The sequence below is a fragment of the Ammodytes marinus genome (genome assembly GCF_949987685.1).
Source record: "Ammodytes marinus genome assembly, chromosome: 9".
Lineage (NCBI taxonomy): Eukaryota > Metazoa > Chordata > Actinopteri > Uranoscopiformes > Ammodytidae > Ammodytes > Ammodytes marinus.
In genome coordinates, this window is record NC_137213.1 from 27,460,209 (window position 1) to 27,487,104 (window position 26,896).

General features: G+C 39.5%; 1 protein-coding gene across 1 annotated transcript; it reads left to right on the forward strand.

The window, feature by feature from the left end:
• Positions 1-25,891, forward strand: LOC307255864 (kinesin-1 heavy chain-like). The gene is made up of 26 exons (XM_080034673.1): positions 1-343; positions 8,875-8,962; positions 9,434-9,507; positions 9,824-9,928; positions 10,751-10,799; positions 11,261-11,316; positions 11,418-11,505; positions 11,920-12,044; positions 12,427-12,531; positions 14,126-14,271; positions 14,687-14,835; positions 15,597-15,784; positions 16,123-16,191; positions 16,530-16,736; positions 17,489-17,632; positions 18,125-18,313; positions 18,715-18,832; positions 18,990-19,045; positions 19,306-19,415; positions 19,913-20,014; positions 20,292-20,352; positions 20,766-20,837; positions 20,950-21,054; positions 21,431-21,647; positions 22,089-22,224; positions 22,728-25,891. Exons 1-26 carry the CDS (start codon positions 218-220, stop codon positions 22,729-22,731), a joined length of 2,889 nt encoding a protein of 962 aa, XP_079890799.1. The 5' UTR covers positions 1-217; the 3' UTR covers positions 22,732-25,891.
• Positions 25,892-26,896: the final 1,005 nt, after the last annotated feature.

Here is a 26,896-nt window from a genome sequence, read left to right on the forward strand (position 1 = left end):
TCATGGCTTCCTAAAAGGAGACGGGGAAGCGGTTGAGAGGAAAACAAGGATATTTTTTGTCCAATTCTCCCACTTATCATCTCTCCTTTTCCCCTCTCCACCTGCCTTTGGGACAGAGGGGCTCGGCCTGCCTTTTCGCCCCCAGCGGCCGCCCCTGGGAACCGGGAGACACTTTAATTTCTTTATCGGTGAATTTCCATTCGTTTAACCGCGGAAGATGGCCGACCCGGCGGAGTGTACCATCAAAGTGATGTGTCGTTTTAGGCCTCTAAACAGCTCAGAGGTCACCAGAGGCGACAGATACATCCCCAAGTTTCAAGGGGAGGACACTGTTATTGTCGGGGTGAGTTATTCTGCGTGGATATCTTGTTTGACACAGCACCGGCCTGGTCGCCATTTTTTGATTGTCTTGGTAGCTACGGTAGTTAGCACCTTAGCTTGTCAGTTAGCACGAGCTGACCTGTTCACCGCTGCGTTGTTCCACTGAAGCCACCAAAACAACTCCATTACATTTAGGTTTCTATTTATTTAACCTCCAGTTTCTGGGAATTTAGAAGCAGCATTTTGATTTATATTCGCCATTTAAAAATTGTGCCTATATGCAGTTGCCCTGTCATTCAACAAAGCCTCAAACACATTGACTGACAGGTTAAAATGTCGCCTGCCTCTCCTTCACGTTGCACACCAAAATATTATTAATTTTTATTCAAAAAATGTATTTAAAAACTAGCGTTGCATGTGTAACACCAAAGCTATTAATTATGACCAGTATACGTCAGCATAAAGCGTAAGCCAGCTTTGATTCAGTGGTGGTTACCGAAGGCTAGGCCAGCTGGTAGTGGACAGATTAGCCGGCCTTGGGGTGGCTGGCTAGTTTTAATACCGTTGCACTTGCTACATTAAAAGCTAACATTATAAGGCTACCTCCATAATCAACACATAGAGGACTAACCATTCAAATGAGTATTGAATATATCTGAAACGTATGCTTCCAATAAGGAAAAGGACACACCTAAAACAATCAAACAAATAATAGGCCTAATCCAACTTTTTATTGACAGTTGAACATACATTCATAAGAGATCAGACATTGAACTTGAAACAAATGCAATAACTTCGATATACAAATATAATTCCTAACATAATACATCGATAATAACACAACCAGCTTCAATGTATCTTAAGCAGGGTCTACAGAAAACACTTCTTTGTGATATGACATGTTGAATTCAATCAGAGAAATACTAATCTTTGGGAGGGACCCAGAAGACCTTGCTTTGTGACTTTGATTAGATTTTGAGGTGGAGTCAGCGGTTCTGGAGAACACTTGTTGTCAAACTCAGTGAATATTAACATTGTTTTTATTTTCGAGCATATGTACAAGTAGCGTATTGTGCGGAGATATTCACTGATTTTGACAACAAGCATTCTCCAGAATCACTGACTCCACCTTTAACAAATAATAACCCAACAGGTTCAACTACATTTTCCAATTTTGAGTAAATAACTGTTTAAGGAGGATGTCCGGTGTTGCATTTAAGTTTGTTGTCTTTGGTGTAACTATCCCTTTAAACATACTTCTATCCCGACCGACCTCCTGATTAGTTTAACATCTACATGGGCACACGTTGCACTACGGCAAAGGAAGGAAATGCCTTTACTAATGCATTGCCATGTGAAAATGAAGTCCATTAAAGAAAAGGAAACACCTACAAAATGTCAGTGGTAGAGGAAATGGCAAATTAAATACAGTTTAGTGGTGTTTTGTTTTGGCTCTGGGTGACTGCTGGACACTTAGACAATTATTACCCAACAGGTTGAACTACAAGTTTTTGAGTAAATACTCTTAAGGGAGGATGTCCAGTGTAAGATCTAATCCGAGTATGTTGCCTTTGACGGTTTATTTATCCATACATCCAATACGTACAATGTTGCACTGTTTTTAGTTTATCAGTGTTAAGTGATTTTTTTTTGGTGGACCCCAGGAAGAACCTCGTCCCATTTTGGTGACAGCTAATGGGGATCATTTTAACAATAAACAACACACATACAAATCATTTGAGTGGGCACACTTTCCAATTTGACACAAGATGGAAATGTATTTTACTAATGCATTGCCATTTTAACACCAATTTACTGAATCAACAAAGAATTGGCCTTGTGGTGTGATTGCAAAGGATGTGCACCTGATGGTTTGTTATCATACGCTGATACAGTCCCTGCGTTCCAATGCCCCATACTTCCCTACTATTTTTTTAATACATGCCCGTCAATTGTAGTATGCTGAAAATACATAAATGTCCCACTAACTCCGATAGCATTTTGGAGTATTCATCTTTATTCTAGACATTTCTCGACATGATAAAAAAAAATTCCTTATCTGATTTTTTTTTTTTTTCCCTCCTGTGGCCCTAAAACTCTTCTGTACTTTAGTATGTAGTGTAGTAAAAAGAAATAGTATGTGATTTGGAACGCAGGGATAATGTCTTCACAACTCACTGTTTACACAGACTGGGCTCATGCCATAGCGTGCCTGTGTGCCATATCTCTATGGCAGGATTTGAAATCACGCACAAAAGAAAAAGGGATTGGTCTTTATGTTACGTTCCTTTTACAAGTGTAGTAATTGAACAACATGACAGCTTGAAAGCCAGACAGACATCTCAAGTTCCTACAAGCTAAATGAGCAGAAGCCATCGGCGTACCGTTTGAAAATACTATCATGGTTAAACATTAGATTTTCCTACGAAGAAACTGTCATTCTCTCTGTGTGTGGACTTTGGTGTTTTTGACCCCAATTGCTTTAGAATGGTTTACAAGGCGGCAACATCAACTGATCTTGCAAGTTTTAGCTGAGTTTTTATGAATCATCTTATACCTTTTAAACTACTATCTAAGGTGGCTTATTCAGAATACAACAAGACTGTGGTAGCTGTAGTGACTCCTCGAATGGTTGTGAAAAAAAACCTTCTTTTTTTTTTACCCCAGTTGCTTTAAAAGACTGTACAAGGCAATACAAACCAAATTCCAATCAAGAAGTTGTAAGTTTTAGCTGGGTTTCTATGATTCATCTTAAACGTTAAACTACTATTTAAGGTGGTGTATTCAGAATACAACGGAACTATTCACTTTCTGTCATGCACAAACATAGAAGACTGTCAAAGCTACAGTATTAAAGCCTTGAATAGTTTTGCTTACCCTGTCTTGAGGCCTTTTTAACTAATAGCAGGCATACTGTCTGTGACCCAGCCCAGTTCAGACTGAGTGCCAGTCATAGTGGCAAAATACCACTGCACACTGTGAAGGACGCAAGTGTTGCAGGCCAGAGCCTATTAGCTGCTACTGGTATGGCTGCACAATATATTTAAAATATAGAGTTATTGATATCAACATTCAAGGTTAACATATCACAAATACAGCTTGACCTGCAGTAAATTGTAGCCTATGCCATGTGCCATGCATTCACCTTCGCATGTCAATATATTTGGCGTATCATATGATTTGACCTACCAGTAAATATTGTAAAGGGGGCTTGAAGATGTTTTGCTCAACAGGCATGTTGCAAGTAACATTAGGCCCATTTTAATTTATTTTTTACATACCCTTACTACATACCAGTTTACAGAGCCTAGGCTGTGCAGTAAAGCCCAGTTCAGACCAAAGATTCGCCTTGCAACTGCTTGCAACTGCAACTCCTTGCGACGAGACGCCGAAACGTTCTAAAACTGGACCTTGCGATTTGACATGTTGAATCTTCTGCGACGCCTTGCAACGGCTTGCAACGCGCTGCAACGAGCAGTTCACACTGCTGCGATTTATCCCCCGCGACGTTCTAAAACCGTCTCGTCGCAAGCAGTTGCAAGGTGAATCTTTGGTCTGAACTGGGCATAACACCATTAACACCGCTGCACACACAGTACGTACATGTAGCGGATTGTGAGGAGTTATGCACTGATTTTGCATCTGCTCTGATAAATTCAGCACTTATATTCTATCAGCAGCAGCAGCAGCACAGCAAGGCCTCCTGGGTAATCCCACTGTGTTGTCTCCCCCGGTAACCAGCTGTTCCACCAATCAGATCAGGCGGAAGGCAATCTCCCCGGTTGGGTGGGGTAATTATAATGGTGATGTAGAATCTAGATGCTTTTATCCAGGGATACTGGCTAAACACTTAGCTCATACAGTATATGATCCATTTTGAAACAGTGCAGGGTGTGGACCTTTTATCAGGGCTCAGCTTTTAAGAACAGCTTCATCATTGCAGGTCTTTTCTGATGGTTGACTTGTAACATTTAGATATTAAAGGTGGAGTCAGTGATTCTGCAGGACACTGGTTGTCAAAATCTGTGAATATCTCCTCATTATCCGCTAACTGACTGCACTGTGTGCGCTGAAAAATCCAGTGTTAATTCACAGCCTAGACCAGGGTTCAACATAACTTTTTTTTCCTACTGGCCCGTCGGGCCAGTGGATCCGAGTTTTACTGGCCCCTTGTATATTTTCACTGGCCCTGCACACACTTTTTTTTTCTTCATAATTTAGTGTCAATAATTATAATACCTGTATTAGAAAAATAGAGAAAGATAACCAGATCTAAAGGGAATATCTATTCTGTAACAGTATAGATATTCCCTTTAGATTTGGTTATTTTTCTTTTAGTTAATTATATGAAATGTTGATATTGCTCATACACATAATATAAAACCAGGCAAACATATTGAATTAGAAGCCTACAACTGAAAGTATGTTGAAAGAGTCGGCCAGTATTTTAAAGTCCAGTAGTTTGATGGTTGTTTTTATTCTTGAATTTGGGCAGTTTAATGAATAGTTCACCTGCAGAAGTCATGTTCAAACATAAAAAAAAAATAAGAGATGAAGGTCTGATCATTCTTTGTGGTGTGGTAGGCTGTTTTTATTACTTTCTCTATATGACCGGTTTTCCACTTGCGCTCAAGTTGACTTTAAAAATAGAATAGAAATCCGAAAATCAGTGGGTTATGCCGTTTTTTTAATGGGAGATTTCACCGTGTATGTGAGTTCACGTCTGGTCGTGAGCGCGCTGCAGGAGTGTCACTTCTCCATGAAGTGTCAGCTTCACATAAGAGTCCGGTGTGGGACCATTTTTTCAAACTATTGATAAAAAACAATGCAGTGCAAAATATGCAGCATAAGTTAAAAGCTCGTCTAAGACTATGACGTTAAATCACCTTAGAAACACACAATGCCTTCGTCCGATCACAGCAGCGTTTCACCGTGTGATCTCGCCAGCGAGTGAGCCGCCGCGCAGATGAACTGTGGTTTGTGGCTAAAATAATAACCGGGGATATTCTCCCCGTTAGCGATTTCAATGGGAAAGACTTCCGCGATCTGATTGAATGTCTCGAGCCTGAAAACACAGTGCCAAACTGCGCGACTATACTGTACAGTGAGCGGAGTCCCTCCGTTCGTTTCTGTCTACAACCGACACAATCACCGGAGACGCATTCACAGCGTTTAAATAACGCCTCTCATTTGTATTACCATTGGGGCTTGGATGAAAATACTGTAACATTACGGCGGCAGATAAAGGAAAAGCGCAGTTATCATTTTCTGCACCTCAACCTCTGCTGTGGGAAGAAATAAAGGGGGCAAAGCAAGTCGATTGATTTGTCGACTCGCAGGCGGACAGTAGGCAGCTCTGCCAACGGAGCGAGAGTGCACCCGCTTGTTGCCCCGCCTGTCAAAACACCCACGCATCGGTGTCCACTGGCCTTTCATTAAAAAATATATTTTATATTAGGTTTATTATATTGAGTCTTAAATAAACACTGCTTTCATTCCGACTCAACACGCATTTCAATGAACCATGATGTAGTCTACAAAAAGATACTGAACTGTGATTGGCCAGTCACTGGCCCGGGCGGGACAGTGACTGGCCAATCAACTTGCCCTGCATATGATTTTACTGGCCCCGGGCCATCGGGCTATACGTTATGTCGAACCCTGTAGACTCTGTAAACACAGGCATGTTGCTAGCTAAGATGGGCCACCTTTGTTTACATATAGCAGTAGACAGGGTAGGCGATGTTTTAACAACAGATTTATTTTCAACGCACATACAGGCGATTGTTGTGCGGAGATATTCACTGATTCCCAACACCAGAGATATAATATTGCATGTTTTCTTGAGCAAATTCCTTCACCTTTACTCGGTTGTTGCTCACCTTAAAGTCCTGCCAACATCTTGCCAGAAATGGAGGGAGATGGAGTTACCAGATGATTTGATATTGGTGTCGTCTCTAACTCGGGTTTGCCACAGGTGTGTGTGTGTGTGTGTCTGTGTGTGTGTGTCTGTGTGTGCATCAGGTGAATTATTCATGCATCCATTACTTCCCTGACAGCTTTGCACATAAATGATCAGGTTCATTCAGGAGCATTTCCCCATGCTTTGCTGTCACATCTACTATTTACATACAGTCAGCCTGGGACGGCCCGGCACGAACACAACTGAGCTACATTTATATAGCGTAGCATTGAGGTGCGTGACAGTTGACAAGGAAGATAAAAACTGCTCCGACTCCCAACGCATTTAAAAAATAAATGCAAGTCGTGTACCAGGAAGCAATGTAACCAAATTGATCAAACTGACCTATTTTTTGCCTAGCAGCAGCACTATTCCAATTACATTTCATGCATCATACAACAAGAATCATGCATGGGGATTGCATGCAGAATTACTTTTGCCTGTGTGTATACTGTTTAGCTTAGCGCCTTAGCATGGGCAAGTATAATCATATCATGACAAAGCTATCGGTAGCAGGAACATGACAGCGCACTTACAGTATCATCATTACTCCACAATTTTCACTGTAATTAGATTTTTTTCTGCAACTAAATCCCACAAGACAAGAGTGTAATATAGGTGACGAGGCCAGTAACCGCGGTAACATTGAGGGACTTTAAACTGGGCCTGTGCTATTGTTTGCTGACAGTGCCTGGCAGGCCTGATAGTGGCAGCTCTGGGCAGGGTTAATTGCCGTTTTATGTGTGTGTATCTGGAGTGAATTATCAACGTCTTATGATGCTGCTGTGCCTTTAGATGTGGCCGTCTGTGTGTGTCAGGCGATTGGGGGATTATGAGCCGGAGTGCAAATTGAGGACATCTCCGCGCTGTGGTCATGTGAATAATTGTAGTGCTGGTAAAGGTGCTGCAAGGGACATATTTGTGTTGGTTTTTCTTCACCTCGAGTTGGGAAGATTTTTTTAAACGTACAGCCGGCCCTAAACTATCCCCTAATAATCAGTGGCGTCTCGAAGGTGCAACCAGCTGCTTGTCAACATTCTCAGCCTTCTCCTGCTCTTACAGGTGTAAACAAAACACTGAGGCTATGTCCACAAGGAACACAGATATTTTCGTAACTTATCTTTTTCTGTGCGCTTTGTCCATTTGTCCACACACAGACATCACAACCGGACACTAGAGCCGTTTGAAAAGTAGATTTTGGAAAGCTACGTAATGCTGAATTACTGGGGAAAGGGAACCCTTGAGGTTTTGAGGAAAACGCTGGCGTCATGACCTCAGTTTCCACATGGCAATTATTGTTTACATCTACAGAGCATGCTCCAACCTCGCTCAAGAAGAGGCTCAATGCTAACGCTCACAATGTTCTTCTATGGTGTTTGACGTGACACATCATTGTTCCCTACTGGCCTGACATGATTGATTATGTGTTTTCAATATTTTGTTTTGCGTTGTGTGTACGGAGAGATATTCTGAAGCACTTGTCTTGTGTACATGCATCTCGTGTACATGTTGGGGCATGACCACCATCTGAACTAACTAATCTATTGTCAGTAAGTCCTGTATGTTTTGCAACCCGGGGTATCGTGCCTGCTATTAGGGCTGTCTTGTTCCTACACTCTTGAACACACCACACATCTACAACCCCACCCATCAGACCGGGGAAGAGATGAGTCAACAGACAGAGCATGATGCCTTCTCATTTGAACCTAAGAAGCTCGTAGCATCAGTTTTATTACTCTGCATTTGCCTTTTAAAAATCCAGCTATCGATTTGCTATCTTGCTGAAATCGTGCCTTGATGTTTTTGACTGACTTGCTGGCCCATTGGTTATTACAGTCAGCTGCTCTGCTTGTTTGAAACATGCTGGTGATTTAGGTTGTGGTAAAAGCTCTGGTTCGAGGGCCCTTCCGATGGCGTACTGGATAGAGAGAGTACCATATTGGCTCCGGCCTTCGTTGCAGTGGTTGCGGCTTCAAGTCCGACCCGTGGACCTTTACTGCAGGTCATCCCCCTCTCTCTCTCCCTCTGTCTCCCCATTTCAACTCTGTACTTGTTTTGTTCAGTATAAATGCACTGGACAGATAGCTGGAGGAGCTGAGTTGAATGCAATGATAAAAGTGTCTTTTGGAGAGTTACCTTTTTTGAAGTTTACTAGAAAGCAGATGGCGTATCTCTTTGAGAAAATCTAATTAAACTCAGTCTTGGGCCCATCCTGGTTGGAAGAACATTATCATGTAACTCAATGCCTGTGTGGTTTGAGCTTTTCCAGAGGATATTTGTTGCATGTCGTCACTCCTATACACTTCCATTTCTTCTCATTTTTCCTTATCAAATAAAGGTCTGAAAAAATACTGTCAAATAATACTGTCTTTCCTCAACAACACACCTATCGGATGTTTTTTTTTGGGTTATTCTTGAAATAACTTTTGTGATTGTCAGTTGGTGTAAGAAAGTCTTTTGTGTTTAGGTAGGTGAAAGAAAGTAATACACACGGATAAGTTTACGAAAAATGTCATAGACTATTATTATTATTATTATTATAATGAATGAGGTCATACTAATGGGTGTTGCTTCTCTCTTTTCTCTTCCAGGGCAAACCGTACACGTTCGACCGAGTGTTAGCATCAAACTCAACTCAGGAACAAGTGTACGACGCCTGCGCCCAGAAGATTGTAAAAGGTGACGTATCACTTTCAGTTTTTTCGCAAAACGTATTAATTAGCGACATCATGTATACACACACACACACACACACACACACTTAAATGACCAGCCCTGTCTTTGTAAATAGTGACTTAAATACAATATTTGGATCCTTACTTACTTACTTACTTACTCACTTACTTACTTACTTACTTACTTACTTACTTATTTACTTACTTACTTACTCACTTACTCACTTACCCACTTACTCACTTACTCACTTACTTACTTACTTACTTACTTACTTACTTACTTACTTACTTACTTACTTACTTACTTACTTATTAGATGTATTTTTATTGTTTGTTAGATGAGATTTACAATGTCACACGGGTTGTAATATTTCACAGTGGTTACATTACATTTTGTGACAATGTACATTGTATTAAGAATTGTAGCATTTTAACAGGATCCTTATTTCAACAAGTTCTATGTGGTTTCTTTCAGATGTTCTGGAAGGATACAATGGAACCATTTTTGCATACGGGCAAACATCATCCGGCAAAACACACACGATGGAGGTAAAGAATGACGTCTACAAATGTGTGTTGTTGTTGTTTATATTGAGAGTGCATATTGTTAAACAGAAATCAATTCACGTGATCTACATTAAAGGAATACTTCACCCATACGGAACCGGCGTTCTATCATTATAAAATCGCTATTATAATATAATGAATGAGGTTTTTCTTCCCTCAGTCTTTCCTCAGTCTTCCCTTGGCCCAGCTGTCCTGTTAATCCTAACCCTACATTTTTACTAGTGTGATGTTCAATACACCTTCATATTCCCACCGGTGAAGTAGGTCTTTAAATGAATGTTTGCCCTCTCTTTTGTAGGGGAATCTCCACGACACAGATGCAATGGGCATCATCCCGAGGATAGTGCAAGATATCTTCAACTACATCTACTCCATGGACGAAAACCTGGAGTTTCATATCAAAGTGAGTCGTTTGGAAGAGGAGAGGAGCTGTGGCGGAAAACTACCATCAAAATAGAACATTTTAATTTAGATTCAGGTGTTTTTGAAATGGGTTATTTATGGCCGACCAACACAGTTTCCAACACAAACGTGTTAGCAACAAGCTAAATAGTTCCTGTTTTGCTATTACTAAGCGATTCTCTCAAGACAATATAAGTGAGGCTGGAGGCTGATGTGTGACATTTAACTGCTGCATCATATTTCCTTGCTGACTCTCTCTGCCCTGTTCGTTGATCTCTAATCTCAAATTGCAACACATTTTGTTTAATTTTGAGACAATGATAGAAATATTGAAATTCATATCTAACCTGTGTGGACTGGACGATAATACTATCTTATTATTATTATTATTATTATTATTATTATTATTATTATTATTATTATTATTATTATTATTATTAATAATAATAATAATAATAATAATAATAATAATAATAATAATAATAATAATAATAATAATAATAATTAGAACGGGAGATAAGATTTTGGTGTAATTATCAGAAACCCTGCAATGCAAGTGTGAAGAAATTTGTTTCATTATCCAGGAAAGAATTTAAAAAAATCATAGAAACTATGGTCACACACCTTTACATATGTGGTTGGTTGTCTGTTTGATTTCTAGCGTGCCTCTTGGGTTCTGACTCATAGTCTTAAACCTGTATAATGACCTGCTGTTATATTGTTTGCTGTAAACAAGGCAGCCCATTAAATAACCCAATTGAATTCTCTGGTCCGATCTCTCAGCTGCATTGCAAACTAATGACTTTTCTTTCTCTATTCACAGGTTTCATATTTTGAAATTTACTTAGACAAGATCCGGGACCTTTTGGATGGTAAGTGGCTGCCATGGTGCACCACAGTGAACAAACCTCATCTATCATAGTTGTACCCGACAGTGGTGACATAAGGAACTGCTAAATGGCTGTGAAAATTACCGTCTGTGGATGTTGGCTGTAATACACAGTGATGATGTTAATCGTCGGTTGTACATTTGAATATTTTACACATACAACAGCTATATAAGCTTGCTAACTGAAAGTGTTATGGTCATAGCACTGTTAATTGACCAGTCGATAGGCGCTATTCAAGTCCAAATCAATTTTAAACTTGATTACCATAGGTCCCCACTAGCAGCGGTTAGTTATCTTAAGCACACATAATGATAGAAACAAAATGTATCTTGCTTTCAATATAAATGTTTAAACTTCAAATGTTTAGAGCGGTCAAATAAAAATGTTATACACACACTGCACCATGTCAATTTCCCTGACAACCTTTTTCCTCTCATCTTTAGTGTCAAAGACCAATTTGTCAGTCCATGAAGATAAAAACAGAGTTCCCTATGTCAAGGTAAGTCCTAGCCTCCCGTCAAGTATTAAGATGTCAAGTATTGAGTAAAAGTGTTTTTTATAAAGGCCTGTCATTTCATCATATTTTACTTTTCTACTTAGGGCTGCACTGAGAGATTCGTCTGCAGCCCGGATGAGGTCATGGACACCATCGATGAAGGCAAATCCAACAGACACGTAGCAGTTACAAGTAAGATTCCGTCATGTTATAATTTTTTCTTCTTCTTCAAATTCCTTTTTGCTAAAGGGATATTTTACATTAATTAACATTATTAAACAAAGTTAGCTTAAATGCTAGTTTTCATCAGTAGTCTCTCTACCTGTTTGCAATGGACATCCTGAAGACATAAAATGCATCATCAGTTAAAATAACATTACATTATGGTCTTATGTAAAATCAGATAAAATAACATTATAGTCTAAAAAAAACAGATCTATACATACGGTATATAAAACGGAACAACATAAGGGGAATAACAGGTGGCTCAGTGTTGGCAATGTTTTACAAAGATGATATAAAAATATCCATTATCTTTGTTTAAAAAACAAAAGAAAGGTAAATTGGTTTAGAGTTTGATTGATGTGCTTGTCATTCCCCCTTCAGACATGAACGAGCACAGCTCCAGGAGTCACAGCATCTTCCTGATCAACGTGAAGCAGGAGAACACTCAGACGGAGCACAAGCTCAGCGGGAAGCTCTACCTCGTCGATCTGGCTGGAAGTGAAAAGGTACACAGAATCTAAACCAACCCTAAACCATATACCAAAAATTTTAGATTTCTTAAATGTTATAGATGTATTAGGGCTGCTCGATTATGACAAACATCACTTTATATATAAATGAATAAAAAAAACAAGAGGAACGCAAATGAATTAACCTGAAAAACAGGACAATTTACCACACAAGAAGGAAGCCAGAATCGTAATTGAAAATCAATATATCGCCCATTCCTAAACATTTTATTATTTTGAGTTTTAAGAATTATAATCTACATTTTTGGTATAGGCCCGTGTTTCCTTGTCTGTTTGGGTTGCATTAGGGTCTTTTCTTTGTCTTAAACATTGAGCTGTACAAACCCCTTGTTGAGGTTTTCTGTCTGTAACTTCTCAGGTCAGTAAAACCGGAGCGGAGGGAGCCGTGCTGGACGAAGCCAAGAACATTAACAAGTCTCTGTCGTCCCTGGGAAACGTCATCTCTGCCCTGGCTGAAGGAACGGTCAGTAACACTCACTCTTCTTTAAACTGTCGTTGTTTATTGTGCAGTTATGGAGATCTACAGCTCTGGAAGAAATGAAGAGACCACTCCAAAGGTTCAGTGTCTCTTGCATTACTATTTATAGAAATATGTCTGAGTAGAATGATCATTTTGGTTTTATATTATAAACTACTGACAACATTTCTACCAAATTCCAATACATTTTTTGTCATTAAGAGCATTTTCAATAAATGTAGAGATGAAAATTGAAGAAAAATCCAGACTGGTCTCTTACTTTTTTCCGGAGCTGTAGTTGTTGAATATGCTGTTGTGTTATTTGTGTGAGGTTAATGAGCACATTTTAATTTGCTAAACTGCATGTAAAGGCTAATAATCTTGCTACGTATTGAGGTTACTCTTCGAGCTTTTCACACTGACAAGGCTCCGTACTGGTTTGACTGGAGTTTTCAGACCTAAAATAAATTGGTTTTGGAACCTGAAAAGTTTGTTCTCGCTTGGAACCAAAATTAAGTTGGTTTTAAACTGGTATGAAATTGAATGCAGTTTGGTTCTCCAGAAAGCACCAAGGTTCTGAGACTTTAGAACGGAACCAGAACTAGAACCCTGTATATGTGAAAGCGGAATGTTAAACAGTTAACTTTTTATCTTTCTTGTCTGTTCAGTTTTAATCACTTAACTTCAGAACATATTGTCAGTTGTCATTTTCATTAAGCTTATTCAGCACAGCACATGTAAGATCTGTTATAACCTCAGGTGATGATTCTTTTTCAATAGCTTTTTGGAAATTGTCGTCATTACCGTTAATGTTTCAGACATAAGGGACAATACTGTTAGCCAGCTGCACAGCCTAGAGCCGGCTGATAATCTGGAAAACCACAATCTTTTTTTTTTTCTACTCATTTTACTTTGAAAGTATCATTGTCAGCCATCTAAAGCCCTGGGTCCTGTTAAAATAACACGAGAAGATACAAACTCTCCTCCAAGCAATGTTTTTCATAGCGATTTCACACTTTTCACTTTAATCAACGATTGGTTTGTTCAGTGACCACCATTGGCTCTGTAAGCAACCTGGGGCCGACATCTGCTGATATATATCTGTGTTGGTGTAAAAACAGATGAGCTATTGTTCAGAGATGTCTCCTTCCTGAACTAGCATAGTGCTGTTTGTAGCAGTATGAATAATCTATCACGGTATCATTTAAAGGTCGATGCAGCGATTCTGGAGAACGCTTGTTTTTAAAATCACTTTTTTGTCAAAATCAGTGAATATCTCCACACGATCCGCTACCTGTGTGTATATGGGCATGTTGCTAGCTACAGTGGGCTGCATATGTTTACATGACAATTTACAGAGCCTGGGCTGTATATTAACCCCAGATATTTTTCTTAGCACACACAAAGTACAGACAGCTAGCGAAACGTGAGGAGATATTCACTGATTTTGACAACAACCGTTCTCTAGAATCAATGACTACACCTACACTATCAATTATCGTTTGTTTTGTACCACAGAACAATATTTTCATCCATTACAATCAGTTTGTTTATTCTCTACTTATTAATTTACCCTTTTATATATTGTTGTGTCTGCTAGGCCTATATCCCGTACCGTGACAGCAAAATGACCCGAATTCTGCAAGACTCGCTGGGCGGTAACTGTCGAACCACCATCGTCATCTGCGCCTCGCCTTCTTCATATAACGAGTCCGAAACCAAATCTACCCTCATGTTCGGACAAAGGTTAGTATGCCTGTAACAAGAACAACCTATACTGTTGTGTCATTTGGTCAATTTGTACTATAACTGTTTTTTTATTTAATTTGTATTTTTAATTATTCATTTGAAAGAGTTTTTAGAAGCCCTTGTATTGATGTAGAAAAAGCTATGAAAAGCCATACAGCTGCACCTCAAAAAATTGTGTATGTGTAATGAATCTAGAATATATGAAAATTTCCCTTTTTTGAATTCAATTACGGAAAATACGGAACTCTACCCGTGATATTCAAATTATTTGATTTGCACCTGTACATCTATTCATTGGTTTCTTTCTAGTACATGTAAGCTTTTTGAAAGGAATAATGGTGCATAAAAGTTATTTTAATATTGTCATTTTAGTGGATAAAACATATATTTTTTTTTTGTGTTCTACGTTCAGAGCTAAGACCATCAAGAACACGGTGACGGTGAACATCGAGCTGACGGCGGAGCAGTGGAAGCAGAAATATGAACGAGAGAAGGAGAAGAACAAGACGCTGAGAAACACAGTCACCTGGCTGGAGAACGAGCTCAACCGCTGGAGGAATGGTGAGGAAGCAGCCTCTGCCTTTAGTCCAATGGTTCATGTAGGCCTCTTCACACATTCTTTATACCAGGATTTTTCTTTTCTTTTTTTTTATTATTACTTCATTTTGGAATTTTACTTTTTATTGAACACAGATATTGAGACAAAACAAACAACCAACGTTGATTTTCTACACTAGGAGTCTTTAACCTTTTTCCAGCCCAGGGAGGACCCCTTGGTCGATAGAGAAACAGAACAGGGACCCCACAGATATAAAATAAATAAATTAAAAAGTGTTGCATTTAAAGCCGGGGCATAAACTAAAGTATATTTTTTAATAACCTATTTTATACCCAGTTATTGTGTTTATGGTTTATAAAACATTCAAACATTATTATTGGTCTTTTATTATCATATTATCATTGATGAGGTTAGGTGTTGCATTTGAAGCTTGATGCCTAGTTATTGTCACAAAGCGATCCATTCTTATAACAACCTCACCCAACCACCTAGTAGTCAAATATTTGATCCTAGTAGTCAAATATTTGATCCTAGTAGTCAAATATTTGCTTTTCCTCTTTCTATGTAATGGCGGCTAACTTTATACTCACGTTGGGATCTACATCAATACCCATAAACCCATGGCCCGAAGTGGGGTCATGGTAATCACTCATTTCGTAAATAATTTTTGCAAAACGTAGTTTATTCTTGCCTATTAAGGTAATGTTTGAAGTTAACACCTGTGCACACCTAACATGTGTGTGCCACTGTGCCCCTATCCCAGGTGAGAGTGTGCCAGTGGAGGAGCAGTTTGACAAGGAAAAGGCCAAAGAAGAGGTGCAGGCTCTGGACAACATCCTGAACGAGAAGCCGGCCCTCACACCAAACTTGCCGGGCGTACGTCTCACCGACGTGGAGAAGGACAAGTGTGAGGCTGAGCTGGCCAAGCTTTACAAACAGATGGATGATAAGGTGAGGGGGGGCAGGGCTGGATGCTATCATACAGGTGTACCAGTTAGGGTTTTATACATGAAACAAAATAGAAAAAATGTTTTGTCCATTAAAAAATATGTTTTTAATAAATGTTCTTTATTAAAAGTACCTTCCAATAGGAGAGTTTTCATTATATCCTATTTACTTTTGCCAGTATGCCCTTGACGTTGGCATTACATTTCATTTTAATCTGCATTTAAAAAGGTATTAAAAAGTCTAGAATTGAACTTGGAGATCCACAGGGATACATACCCCTGATACGTACAGTGTTTTGCCTGGTGTGAATACTAATGTTGCTTTGTGTCTGTATTTCTCAGGATGAGGAGATCAACCAGCAGAGCCAGCTGGCCGAGAAGCTCAAGCAGCAGATGTTGGACCAGGAGGAAGTGAGTCCTACTGGAGCTCTTGTTTATATTTTTTTGTCCACTGCCTGTATAATGTGGATAATGGAAAGATATCCATAAATGAAAAGTATTAAAAAAAAATGTAGTTCCAATTCTCTCCCCTGCATTCAGCTTCTTGTCCACCTGTTCAGATTTGTTTTAAAGGGAATGGCATCAATTATGTAAAAATTATAATGTGTAAAACTTGAAAAATATTAATAAATAAAAAGCATTACAAAAATAATACAAATAAACTCAAAACATATGAATAAAAACTATTCCTAAATAAAAAGTCTTAAAAATTTAAATAAAAAATATAACATAATTAAATTCATCCACAGCTCCTGGCCTCCTCGCGCCGCGACCACGAGAACCTTCAGTCCGAGCTGAACCGTCTGCAGGCGGAGAACGAGGCGTCTAAGGACGAGGTGAAGGAGGTGCTGCAGGCGCTGGAGGAGCTCGCCGTCAACTACGACCAGAAGAGCCAGGAGGTCGAGGACAAGACCAAGGAGTTTGAGACCATCAGCGAGGAGCTCAGCCAGAAATCAGTACGAGAATTTTTTTTGTTTGTTTTTGTTTTTGCTTTCCTTTACTATATCTTTTTTCTATATTCTTGTTGTATATGTAGAGTAAGAAAAAGGGGAATTAAATTAATCCAAAAATATGGGAATTTTAAAATAAGTCAGAAATCAGTGAGAGAATTAGTTTTGTTTTTGCTTTTCCTTTCTGTAACTACAGCTCTGGAAAAAATTAAGAGACCACTCCAAATATTTGGTGTCTCTTGTTTTACTCTTTATAGGCATATGTTTGAGTAAAATGAACATTTTGGTTTTATAATATAAACTACTGACATCTCTACCAAATTCACAATGAAAATATTGTCATTATGATGCATTTTCAATAAGTTATGTAGAGATGAATATTTTAGGAAAAATCCAGTCTGGTCTACTATTTTTTCCGAAGCTGTATATCTTTTTCTATATACATGATGTATAGTAAGACATTTATTTTTTTTAATTAATCCAAAATTATGGGAACTTTAAAATTAGCATTTTTGCCATTTAGGGATCATCACCACTTACAATTTCACTCCCTGTTAATTAGTAAAAATTACCATAAAAAGTGAAGGAATGTAACTTGATTAAGCATTATGTGTGTGAAAACAATAGTTATGGCACAAATAGAATTTGCACTCCGTTCTCTGCTCCAACAATATTTAATTTTTCTTTATCTCCATTGAAAACCATATGAAGAACCATATAGTGAGAAAAAGTAATTGAATATATTTCTCCCCCTGCAGTCCATCCTGTCTTCTCTGGACTCCGAGCTGCAGAAGTTGAAGGAAATGTCGAATCACCAGAAGAAGAGAGTGACGGAGATGATGTCATCACTGCTCAAAGACTTGGCTGAGATTGGCATCGCCGTGGGCAGCAACGATATCAAGGTACTGAGATTCCTTGTGTGTTGAAACTATAGCAACACTATGGCAACAACAGTTTCTAGAGAGGAAGTTTTTTGGAATTGTTGAAATGGACTCTAAGTTGGAATCCTTTCAGAGAATGTTGCAGTTATAGAAAATATTGAAGGAGTGTAGCAGCCAATAATGAAATAACCACAATGTAATTTTTCGATTTTTAATGTAAGCCGATAATGTAGTAACTTGCCAATAACGTAATTTCTCAACCAGTAACTTAAAAGGCAATTACAGGAACTCTTTAATTCCCACTGCAATATTCACTTCAAACAAGACCAAATAGACACTACTTTTGAATGCAGCTTTGCTTTACACACACACACATGCTTTTACAGTTTTTTAGTGAACTGTTTGTGTGATTTTATGTGAGTTTTAGCCACAAACTGAAGGCAACTTTTTTCGCTATGTGATAACCCAATAAAGTTTTTCGAATTGAATTTAAACGTACCTTTTTCTGCCTAGCAACACGAGGGCAGCGGCATGATCGACGAGGAGTTCACGGTGGCTCGTCTGTACATCAGTAAGATGAAGTCTGAGGTGAAGACGATGGTGAAACGCTGCAAACAGCTGGAGGGCACGCAGTCCGAGAGCAACAAGAAGATAGACGAGAATGACAAGGAGCTGGCCGCATGCCAACTGCGCATCTCACAGGTACGTACTACGGATTTACTAGTGCCGCATATTGTTTAATTTTTTTCTAACAGTTTGACTTAAACTGTCTCAATGTATTGTTGTCTGGCTTTATATAACTTAGGGCAAAGAGATTTTCATTGGTCGATGATAGTTCTCCGAGGCTTGGCTTCAGAACCATTTATTTATATAACAAAGATCTAATTATTTGTATTCAGATGCCACATATGGACTGAAAAATCGAAAGAGATTTCTGGAAATTTGAGTCTGGAAAAGTATGGCATTTTGGAATTGGAAAATGTGTAGGATAGTTAGGAACTGAAAAATCCACCTGCCTAACCCCTGTGTGTATGTAGAGAAAGGGTGTGATTCCTCATAAAGATTGTTTGTTTAAACGTCTGTATTATTCCCTCTGTCTCCAGCACGAGGCTAAGATCAAGTCTCTGACTGAATACCTGCACAACGTGGAGCACAAGAAGAGGCAGCTGGAGGAGAACGTGGATTCTCTCAATGAAGAACTCGTCAAGATCAGTGCTCAGGGTACGTCACTACTAGTAACCAAAATCACTGAGTTAAGCTAGAATCAGTTTGAAGTGTAAACAATACCCCGTCCTTATGAATTTTCATATTCTTAAGGTTTAGTGAAGACTGTGTCTCTCCCATCTTCTGATAAGGAATCTGTGTTTGTGTTTTACAGAGAAAGTCCAGGCGATGGAGAAAGAGAATGAGATCCAGAGCGCCAATGAAGTCAAGGTATGTTCCTCAACACAAATGAACAATGGGCAGAAATGAACACTACAGTTTTGTAATTTAAATACATTTTTGTAACTGTATTTACATTTTTTTCATTTCTTGTTAGTATGGCCATCGACAATTTGAAAATTCCTTGACAAAGAGAAAATTCTGAATTTGCATGCTGAATAGAAAAACTCAGTTTAGCCTTATAAGCATTTGGAACAATTTAAGAATATATATTTTTTAATTTAAATGTATTTCTGTGTGTGTGTGTTCAGGAGGCGGTGGAGAAGCAGATCCACTCCCACCGTGAGGCTCATCAGAAGCAGATCAGCAGCCTGAGAGACGAGCTGGACAACAAGGAGAAACTCATCACCGAGCTGCAGGAGTGAGTCATGCTTCTGTCATCTTCACATTCCCTTCTCTCCCGCAGATCACTCTGGCCTTTCTCCAATTTATGTGGGGAGTAGCCCAGCCCTGTCTGTTAGTGGAAGGCAGCCCCTGATTGGTTCATGTAGTCATCAATCTAGCCTCCAGTCAGACCGGACCCTCCCCACTTTCTGTCTGTTAGTGGAAGGCAGCCCCTGATTGGTTCTTGTAGCCGTTGACGTCAACATGGATCGACAAATACGCGCGAGAGATATGCCTGGTCTCAAGAGGCTAGATTGACGACTACATGAAACAATCAGAAGCTTCCTTCCACTATAAGGGCCGAACGTTATGTCAGAACAAATCTTTCGACCAGGCTCCAAACTGATCTGCCGGAGAGAAACAAATGGGAAGCTTGGGGGATCAGGCTGGTCCTCCCGGCTAACAAGGGATGAAAAAAGACTCATTTTGTATCCCTTGTTAATTAATTTTAATCTTAAATGTTGTGTCTTCTAGTCTGAACCAGAAGATCATGCTGGAGCAGGAGAGGCTCAGAGTGGAGCACGAGAAACTCAAGTCCACCGACCAGGATAAGACCCGCAAACTGCACGAGCTCACGTACGTTATACACACACACACACACACTCTCTGTTGACTCAAGTATCATTTGAAAAAAAATGTGCACGCTTATTGTATATATTAACATCTTAGGTATTGCCATTTGGTATTAAACAACAAGACTTTTTTTCGATACTCAATGCTATCCAAGCATTTCAGTCGGTGCCGAAAAAAGTATCAAACTTCGATACCCAGCCATACTGTTGACTCAGCATTGTGACGTGTGTATTTCTGTCATTTTTAACGGATGTTGTTGTTGTTTTCGTTCAATCTCCAGGGTGATGCAGGACAGGAGAGAGCAGGCCAGACAGGACCTGAAGGGCCTGGAAGAGACAGTGGTGAGTTCAACTGATCACTCAAAGCTCTTATGTGGGTTTATATTAGATCATGAGGTTACAACCCTTTGTAAGTAGGATTGATTGTGTTTAGTTCATATATCATAGAAGGGAAATCACATCACTGCTTTCCACTACATATCTTCCATTAAGGTTTTTTTTCCCATTAAGCTACAGTTGACTCAATAGAATTATGAATTAATTGATTATTTTGAATTCAAAACCAGTCTCAGTTTATGTGCTGTGTTCTTGCATATAAAATGGATTGTACATTAGAATGTGTTCTTAATGACCTGCCTGTTTAAATAAAGGCCAAATAAATAAATAAATAAATATAAGATTTATTATTTTAATCCTTACAATTATCTTAATCTCATCTTTTTGTAATCAATTTGCTTTTCTTCTTTCATCCAAAGGCTAAAGAGCTGCAGACTCTGCACAACCTGAGGAAGCTCTTTGTCCAGGACTTGGCCACCAGAGTGAAAAAGGTGAGAAAAGATGAAATAGTTCCACCATCAACAATGACTGAATTGGTTCATATTAAAGGATCATATGAACTGATTATTGTAAATGTTTTAATGCTTGTTTTTTGTTGTGCAGAGCGCTGAAATGGACTCGGACGACACAGGCGGCAGCGCAGCACAGAAACAGAAAATATCCTTTCTTGAGAACAATCTTGAACAGCTCACCAAGGTTCACAAACAGGTAAGATTGAATGTGTCTGATTGACTTTAAGTCTTATTTCAGTTTACGCTACAATCTTCATCTTGCTTGATGTGCCCATTTGGTAAACGGCTATAATAGTAAAGAATGTAGCTCAGTGGGAAGGGTGATCGACCCGCAAATGCAGGGTCGGTGGTTCGATCCCCCGTCTCCCCGCCGCATGTCCAAGTGTCCCTGGGCAAGACACTGAACCCTAAATAGCTCTCAATAGTTAGCTTGCACCCTGCGTGGTAACTGCTGCTATCGGTGTATGAATTTATGCTCCAGTTGTAAGTCGCTTTGGATAAAAGTGTCTGCTAAATGACATGTAATGTAATGTAATGAAATAACCTAAACCGATGCTGCTTGTCCCCTCCAGCTGGTGCGTGATAATGCAGACCTGCGCTGTGAGCTTCCTAAACTGGAGAAGCGTCTTCGTGCTACAGCTGAGCGGGTCAAGGCCCTGGAGTCTGCTCTGAAGGAAGCTAAAGAGAACGCCGCGCGCGACCGCAAGCGCTACCAGCAGGAGGTGGACCGCATCAAGGAGGCCGTCAGGGCCAAGAACATGGCCAGGAGGGGGCACTCGGCACAGATCGGTAAGTTAGGGAGGGAGGGAGGGGTGAGTGGGGGAAAATCACGTATGCCTTATTTCATTCATCCTTAAAAGTGGGTTACTTGGCTGTTTTGAGTCGACTACTTTCTAGGTACAATTTATGAATTTGTCATGCTTACATACACACAGGGATTATACTGTACATGTGGTCTGAAACATTTTTGGGGCAATTACCGGCCTTACTTATGTAAAAACGTGTACGTTTCAAATCAAGTTGATATACGATTAGTTTTACATAGGCCTCTACTATAGTGTAACATTCATGCTTTTTTTTGTAATTTTATTTTGACAAATACAAACAGACCAGGGTCCTTCTTATCACCTATGCTGTCTTGCTAAAGCTCATTTACATCAACACTTTAGGCAGATAGCTAAAAAAGACAAATCCTCATTCTCCTCTCTCTCCCTCTCTCACCCTCCCCAGCTAAGCCTATCCGGCCCGGGCAGCAGCCGGTGGCGTCTCCCACTCATCCAAACATCAACCGCAGCGGGGGAGGATTCTACCAGAACAGCCAGACGGTTTCTATCAGGGGAGGAGGCAGCACAAAGCCAGACAAGAAGTGAGTGCAACACTGCTATTCCTTTACTGTTATGTGAGCTAACAGAGTGTCAAAATCAGTGAACATCTCCTCACCATTTGCTACCTCTACCATACTGTGTGCACGCTGGAAACAAATCTAGTTTTAATACACAGCCGAGGCTCTGTGGATGGTAAATGAGAATTTGTTCTTAATGACCTGCCTGGTTAAATAAAGGTCAAATAAATAAATGTAAGAATGATTGTTTGAAGCCTTACAATCTCATCTGGTTTACCTCTTTGTTTTCATACCAATTTTCTTTCCAATACACACGCACGCACGCACGCACGCACGCACGCACGCACGCACGCACGCACGCACGCACGCACGCACGCACGCACGCACGCACGCACACCACACCACACCATACCATACCATACCATACCATACCGACAATTAGTGGATCGGCAGGAGATTTTAGCTAGTTGTATGTGCTTGAGTGTGTGACATCCACTAAACCATTTCCTGTCTTTGTTCCTGTGCAGCTGAAGAGCAGCGGGACAGAAGGACGACACCACTGAAGAAGAAAAACAATATCAGCCCCCGCCTGCCTGCCCGCCCGCGTAACCCTGACAACCTGGCATTCCAATACAGCGAAAACAGGCTCTTTTCCTCGTCGCTGCTCTGAAGCCACGAAAAGGAGTGTCTGAATTATAAATATATATATAAATATTCCTGGCCTGTACAGCTCCAACCCCCCCCACTCACCTACCCAACCAATCCCCCCACCACCTCACTTCTCGCCCCCCGCCCCAATTCTCATCATGACTTACCTCTTTTTCTCTTACATGGATATAATAAGAAGAAAAAAATGGACGAGAAATTAGAATTTTAAGTTAAAAAAATGCAAGATAATATTATTCGTATCCACGGAAACAACAAACCAAACGCAGTCTTGAGCGCAGCCTCGGCGAGCGGAAAAAGAAAAAACCCCTGCGTGCACCTCAAACGTGTCGCTTAAGGTTTTTTTTTTTCGTCTTTGTTTTTTGCACAGTCTGTCGTCATCTGTCGTGCGAGTAGTTCTGCACTGTGCCAAGCTGAATGTAACGGTAGCAAGATCCGAAAATAATACATAAAAAAATATTATAAATAAAAAATGGAGACCCTACCACCACGAGAATAGCTTGATTCCTATATAGGCTAACCTCTGTACATTTCATCATTTACTATCATCGGTTTGTTTAACCACACTTTTTTCTCTGGATTAGATTTTACATGCTTCTTTAAGGAAAGAAAACTCAAAAAAAAAATGTACGGTTTTAAAAGATTGACTAGATGGCTGTTTTGAGCACTACTGTTCTGTCCGGTTTCTTGTACAGATGTGAAATTGGCACTACTGCACATGCTTTTCCCTCGAGAATGAGAAAGAGAGAGAGAGAGAGGTGTATATCCACAGGGGGGGGAGTCTAAAACGAAGGATTTAAATAAAAAAAAAGAGAAAAAAAATCGCCAAGACGTGCGGCAGTGTGTTTCTGTAGATGTATTTAACTAAATACCTGTGGAGGCCAATTGTTTTTATCATTAAGTTAAAAATAAAACCCATACTCGTTATTGGTGACTTCATGACAAGGATGTAAAGAATGTAGAAAGATTTAAAAGGAAGAGAATGATCCGGTTAACACGATAAAAAAAACTTCCACCTTTTTTAGCGTAGGCTATGCTACGTAGCTAAATGTACTGTTTTTACTACTCACAGTGGGTTAATAATGCTGTGTTAATGGACGCTATTTATATATATATCTCTCTCTCTGCACATTGGAGCACATAGACTGCAGGCGTATATAGACTTAAGATAGCACACACACACACACATACACTTGTCCTGTCCTAGCTGGGTCGCTGCCACTCACTCATCTCCAGGAAATTTGTATTTTTTTTGTTTTTTTTTGTCTGTTTGTTAGTTGTAAACCTGATTTACCAAGAATTGTCCCCTGTCGTCGTATTATGATTTCTTTGTCAAAGGGTGCCTCACTTACTTTCGACTATAATTATTCTGTCTTCCCATTCACACCAATGTTGTTTCCTGTTCTGTTCGTACCCTTTACAGAGAAGCAATGTGTTTGTTGCTGGGTGTTTTAATGTACTGTATCTCTTTCATTGTTCCATAAGTAGATGAATATTTGGGGAGGAAATGCGGATGGGCGGGCGGGCGGGCGTTGATGGGGGTGTGTGTCAGTCGATGGTTTAGACTCGTGCCGCTGATCAGCCAATCAGGAGAGCAGGGTCTGAAATTGCACAACAATCTTCTGTCATCATCTGGACGAAAGCGTTTATTTAACTGAATCAAGTCGAGGGGGTAAGGGGGGTGTAGGATTAAATTGTGTGTTTTGTTGTATTTTTTTTTATGTATTTCTTTTCTGTTATGATTATTTTCCCAACCACCACAGCTTATTTTTTTCTCAGCTTTAACCCTCTAATGAAGCCCCCCAGTACATTGGCAAAGAGCTTGTTGTGATTGTAACCCCCCCAACGTGAGAAACACTAACATCTTGTGCAAGTGCAATATATTGTATAATACACTGAATATCAGTCGACTGGCAGGTGTGACCAGGGTGTGCTTGGCTTGCAGCGGAAATAATCCTGCTATCTTATCTGGAGTCAAAGTCCTGCCTCTCTTTCCTGTTCGCTAACTGTTCCACTAACATTGTATTTTCTCATTGTTGGGCCTCTTTTATTCTGAAAATCTGGAACATGACACAGTTTTAAGGATAGTATCATACGATAAAGAGAGTTATAACTACCTATAGCTTATGCGATGGTCAAACTTTTACTGCCCAATGCAGTAGTAAACTATTTAAACTATCAGCTTTTTAGAAAATCCACATTAAAGTAATATTTCTAAAGCAACTAAAAAAACATTTTCAGAGGAAATTTGAGGAACACATCTAGCTGGGAAAGACAGATAGGATTTTGACCTTCTCTTGTAATTTATCATACTATATAACCTGTCATCTTATAACGGGGAAAGTTGGGGAGTTTAACAGCACTTCTTCACAATAGCTGCACTCATAAAAAAAAACACTCCAAATGTGGCTGTTTTTTGACTGGATGGATAAAAAGTTTCCTAAAGCCCTGTACATGGAACTTCTTTGTTGACAGCAAATAATAATTAAAATGGTTATAATGGTTATAATTACTTTCTAGGGAGGAGTAGCCGCCCGTATCTATGACAGGACAGTGTTTGGTGTCTATCGAGATGGTTTATTCCCCTCTTGTGTAATCTTTTAGGTTAGTAGAAGACTTTGCAGCATGGACCTCAAAATATTTATCCTTTGACCTTCCACCAAAAAAAAAAAACTGGATATTAAATGGAGACAAACAAAAAAATTGTCAATTAAAAATAAAAAGGCAAAATCATTTTTGTGGTGTTTACCGAAATAAATAGAATTTTGCATTGATTCTAAAAATTTGACAAAAAAAAACAAAAGTGTAGCTGATTTTTTTTATTTTTATTACTGTGTAATAGTTGGTCAATTTTTAAAAGGAGAGTTTTGAGGATCCATCGGTGGACAAGGTATTGGATCATTCCTGGAGAACTGGGGCACAAATAGCAGAGGGCTCGGATATGGACGGAGATGGGAAGTTCATGAGATCACAGTTTTGGATTGATTGCATGATGTAAATGTATGTGTGATTAAATAATTATGAGAAAACACTGGGACGTCCATGTTTGTGTGTGTTTTGGTTAAGACCTCATTAATCAATTGAGTGTTGTCATTCTTATCAATGAGTTTTCTGAAATCACTTTAGACACTGATTTCAATAAAAAATTAAGCCATTTTAAAATGTAGGCTATTTTTCGAATATATGGCCTACATTTTAGTACAATTTTTAGTTGGGACTATTTTTTAATGATTTAGTAGATAAATGAAGACTTTGGTAACAAGTTTGACAACAGTTTGGAGTTGGTATTGGTTAGTCATAGGCCTACCCAGTAAAAGGTATTTGTGACACCTGTGGGGCTTTTACGACTTATTTCAATACAACGTCATCAAAAGACCACATGTGTTACCTGGCAACCACAGGTGGAATGTGTTATGTCACTGCGTCATTCGGTCACATAACGTTCCTTACGCAAATATGTGGAGTAGGGGCGGGGGGGAAGGGGCGTATAAGCATCCTACATTGTGTTAGCCATGTGTCTCTAGCGGCTAACATTATCATATATTTTACATATTGTTTAGCAAATAGAAAGGGAAATGGGAGAAAATAATAAGTAGCTTAGTTCTATCCAAACTAAGGTAACCAAACCTACCCACACTGAAGTAGCCTGCTACTACACGCATTGTATTTGTACTTCCACTTATTAACCGTGAGGTGGCGCTGATTCCCTGTTTGCGTCACGAACCACGAGTCACGAACACCTGAGGGCTCGGACCGTAGAGTAGGCCTACAGATTAGACAGGAACTCCCACTCTGATCTTATTTATATTCCAAAACATTGACCACACGGTAACTTTAAAACAGACAGACATTGTCATAGAACCAACCATATGATAGCCTATCATTCATGTTGAATGTCTATTTATTTGCATTTACATTAACATTACACTTTGTATTTTTGTAACACTTTCTACGTTTTTTTAATAACACTTACTTAGCCTATATTTCACTTATTTTGTATTATGTAGCCTAATTTTGGAGCAACCTGGCA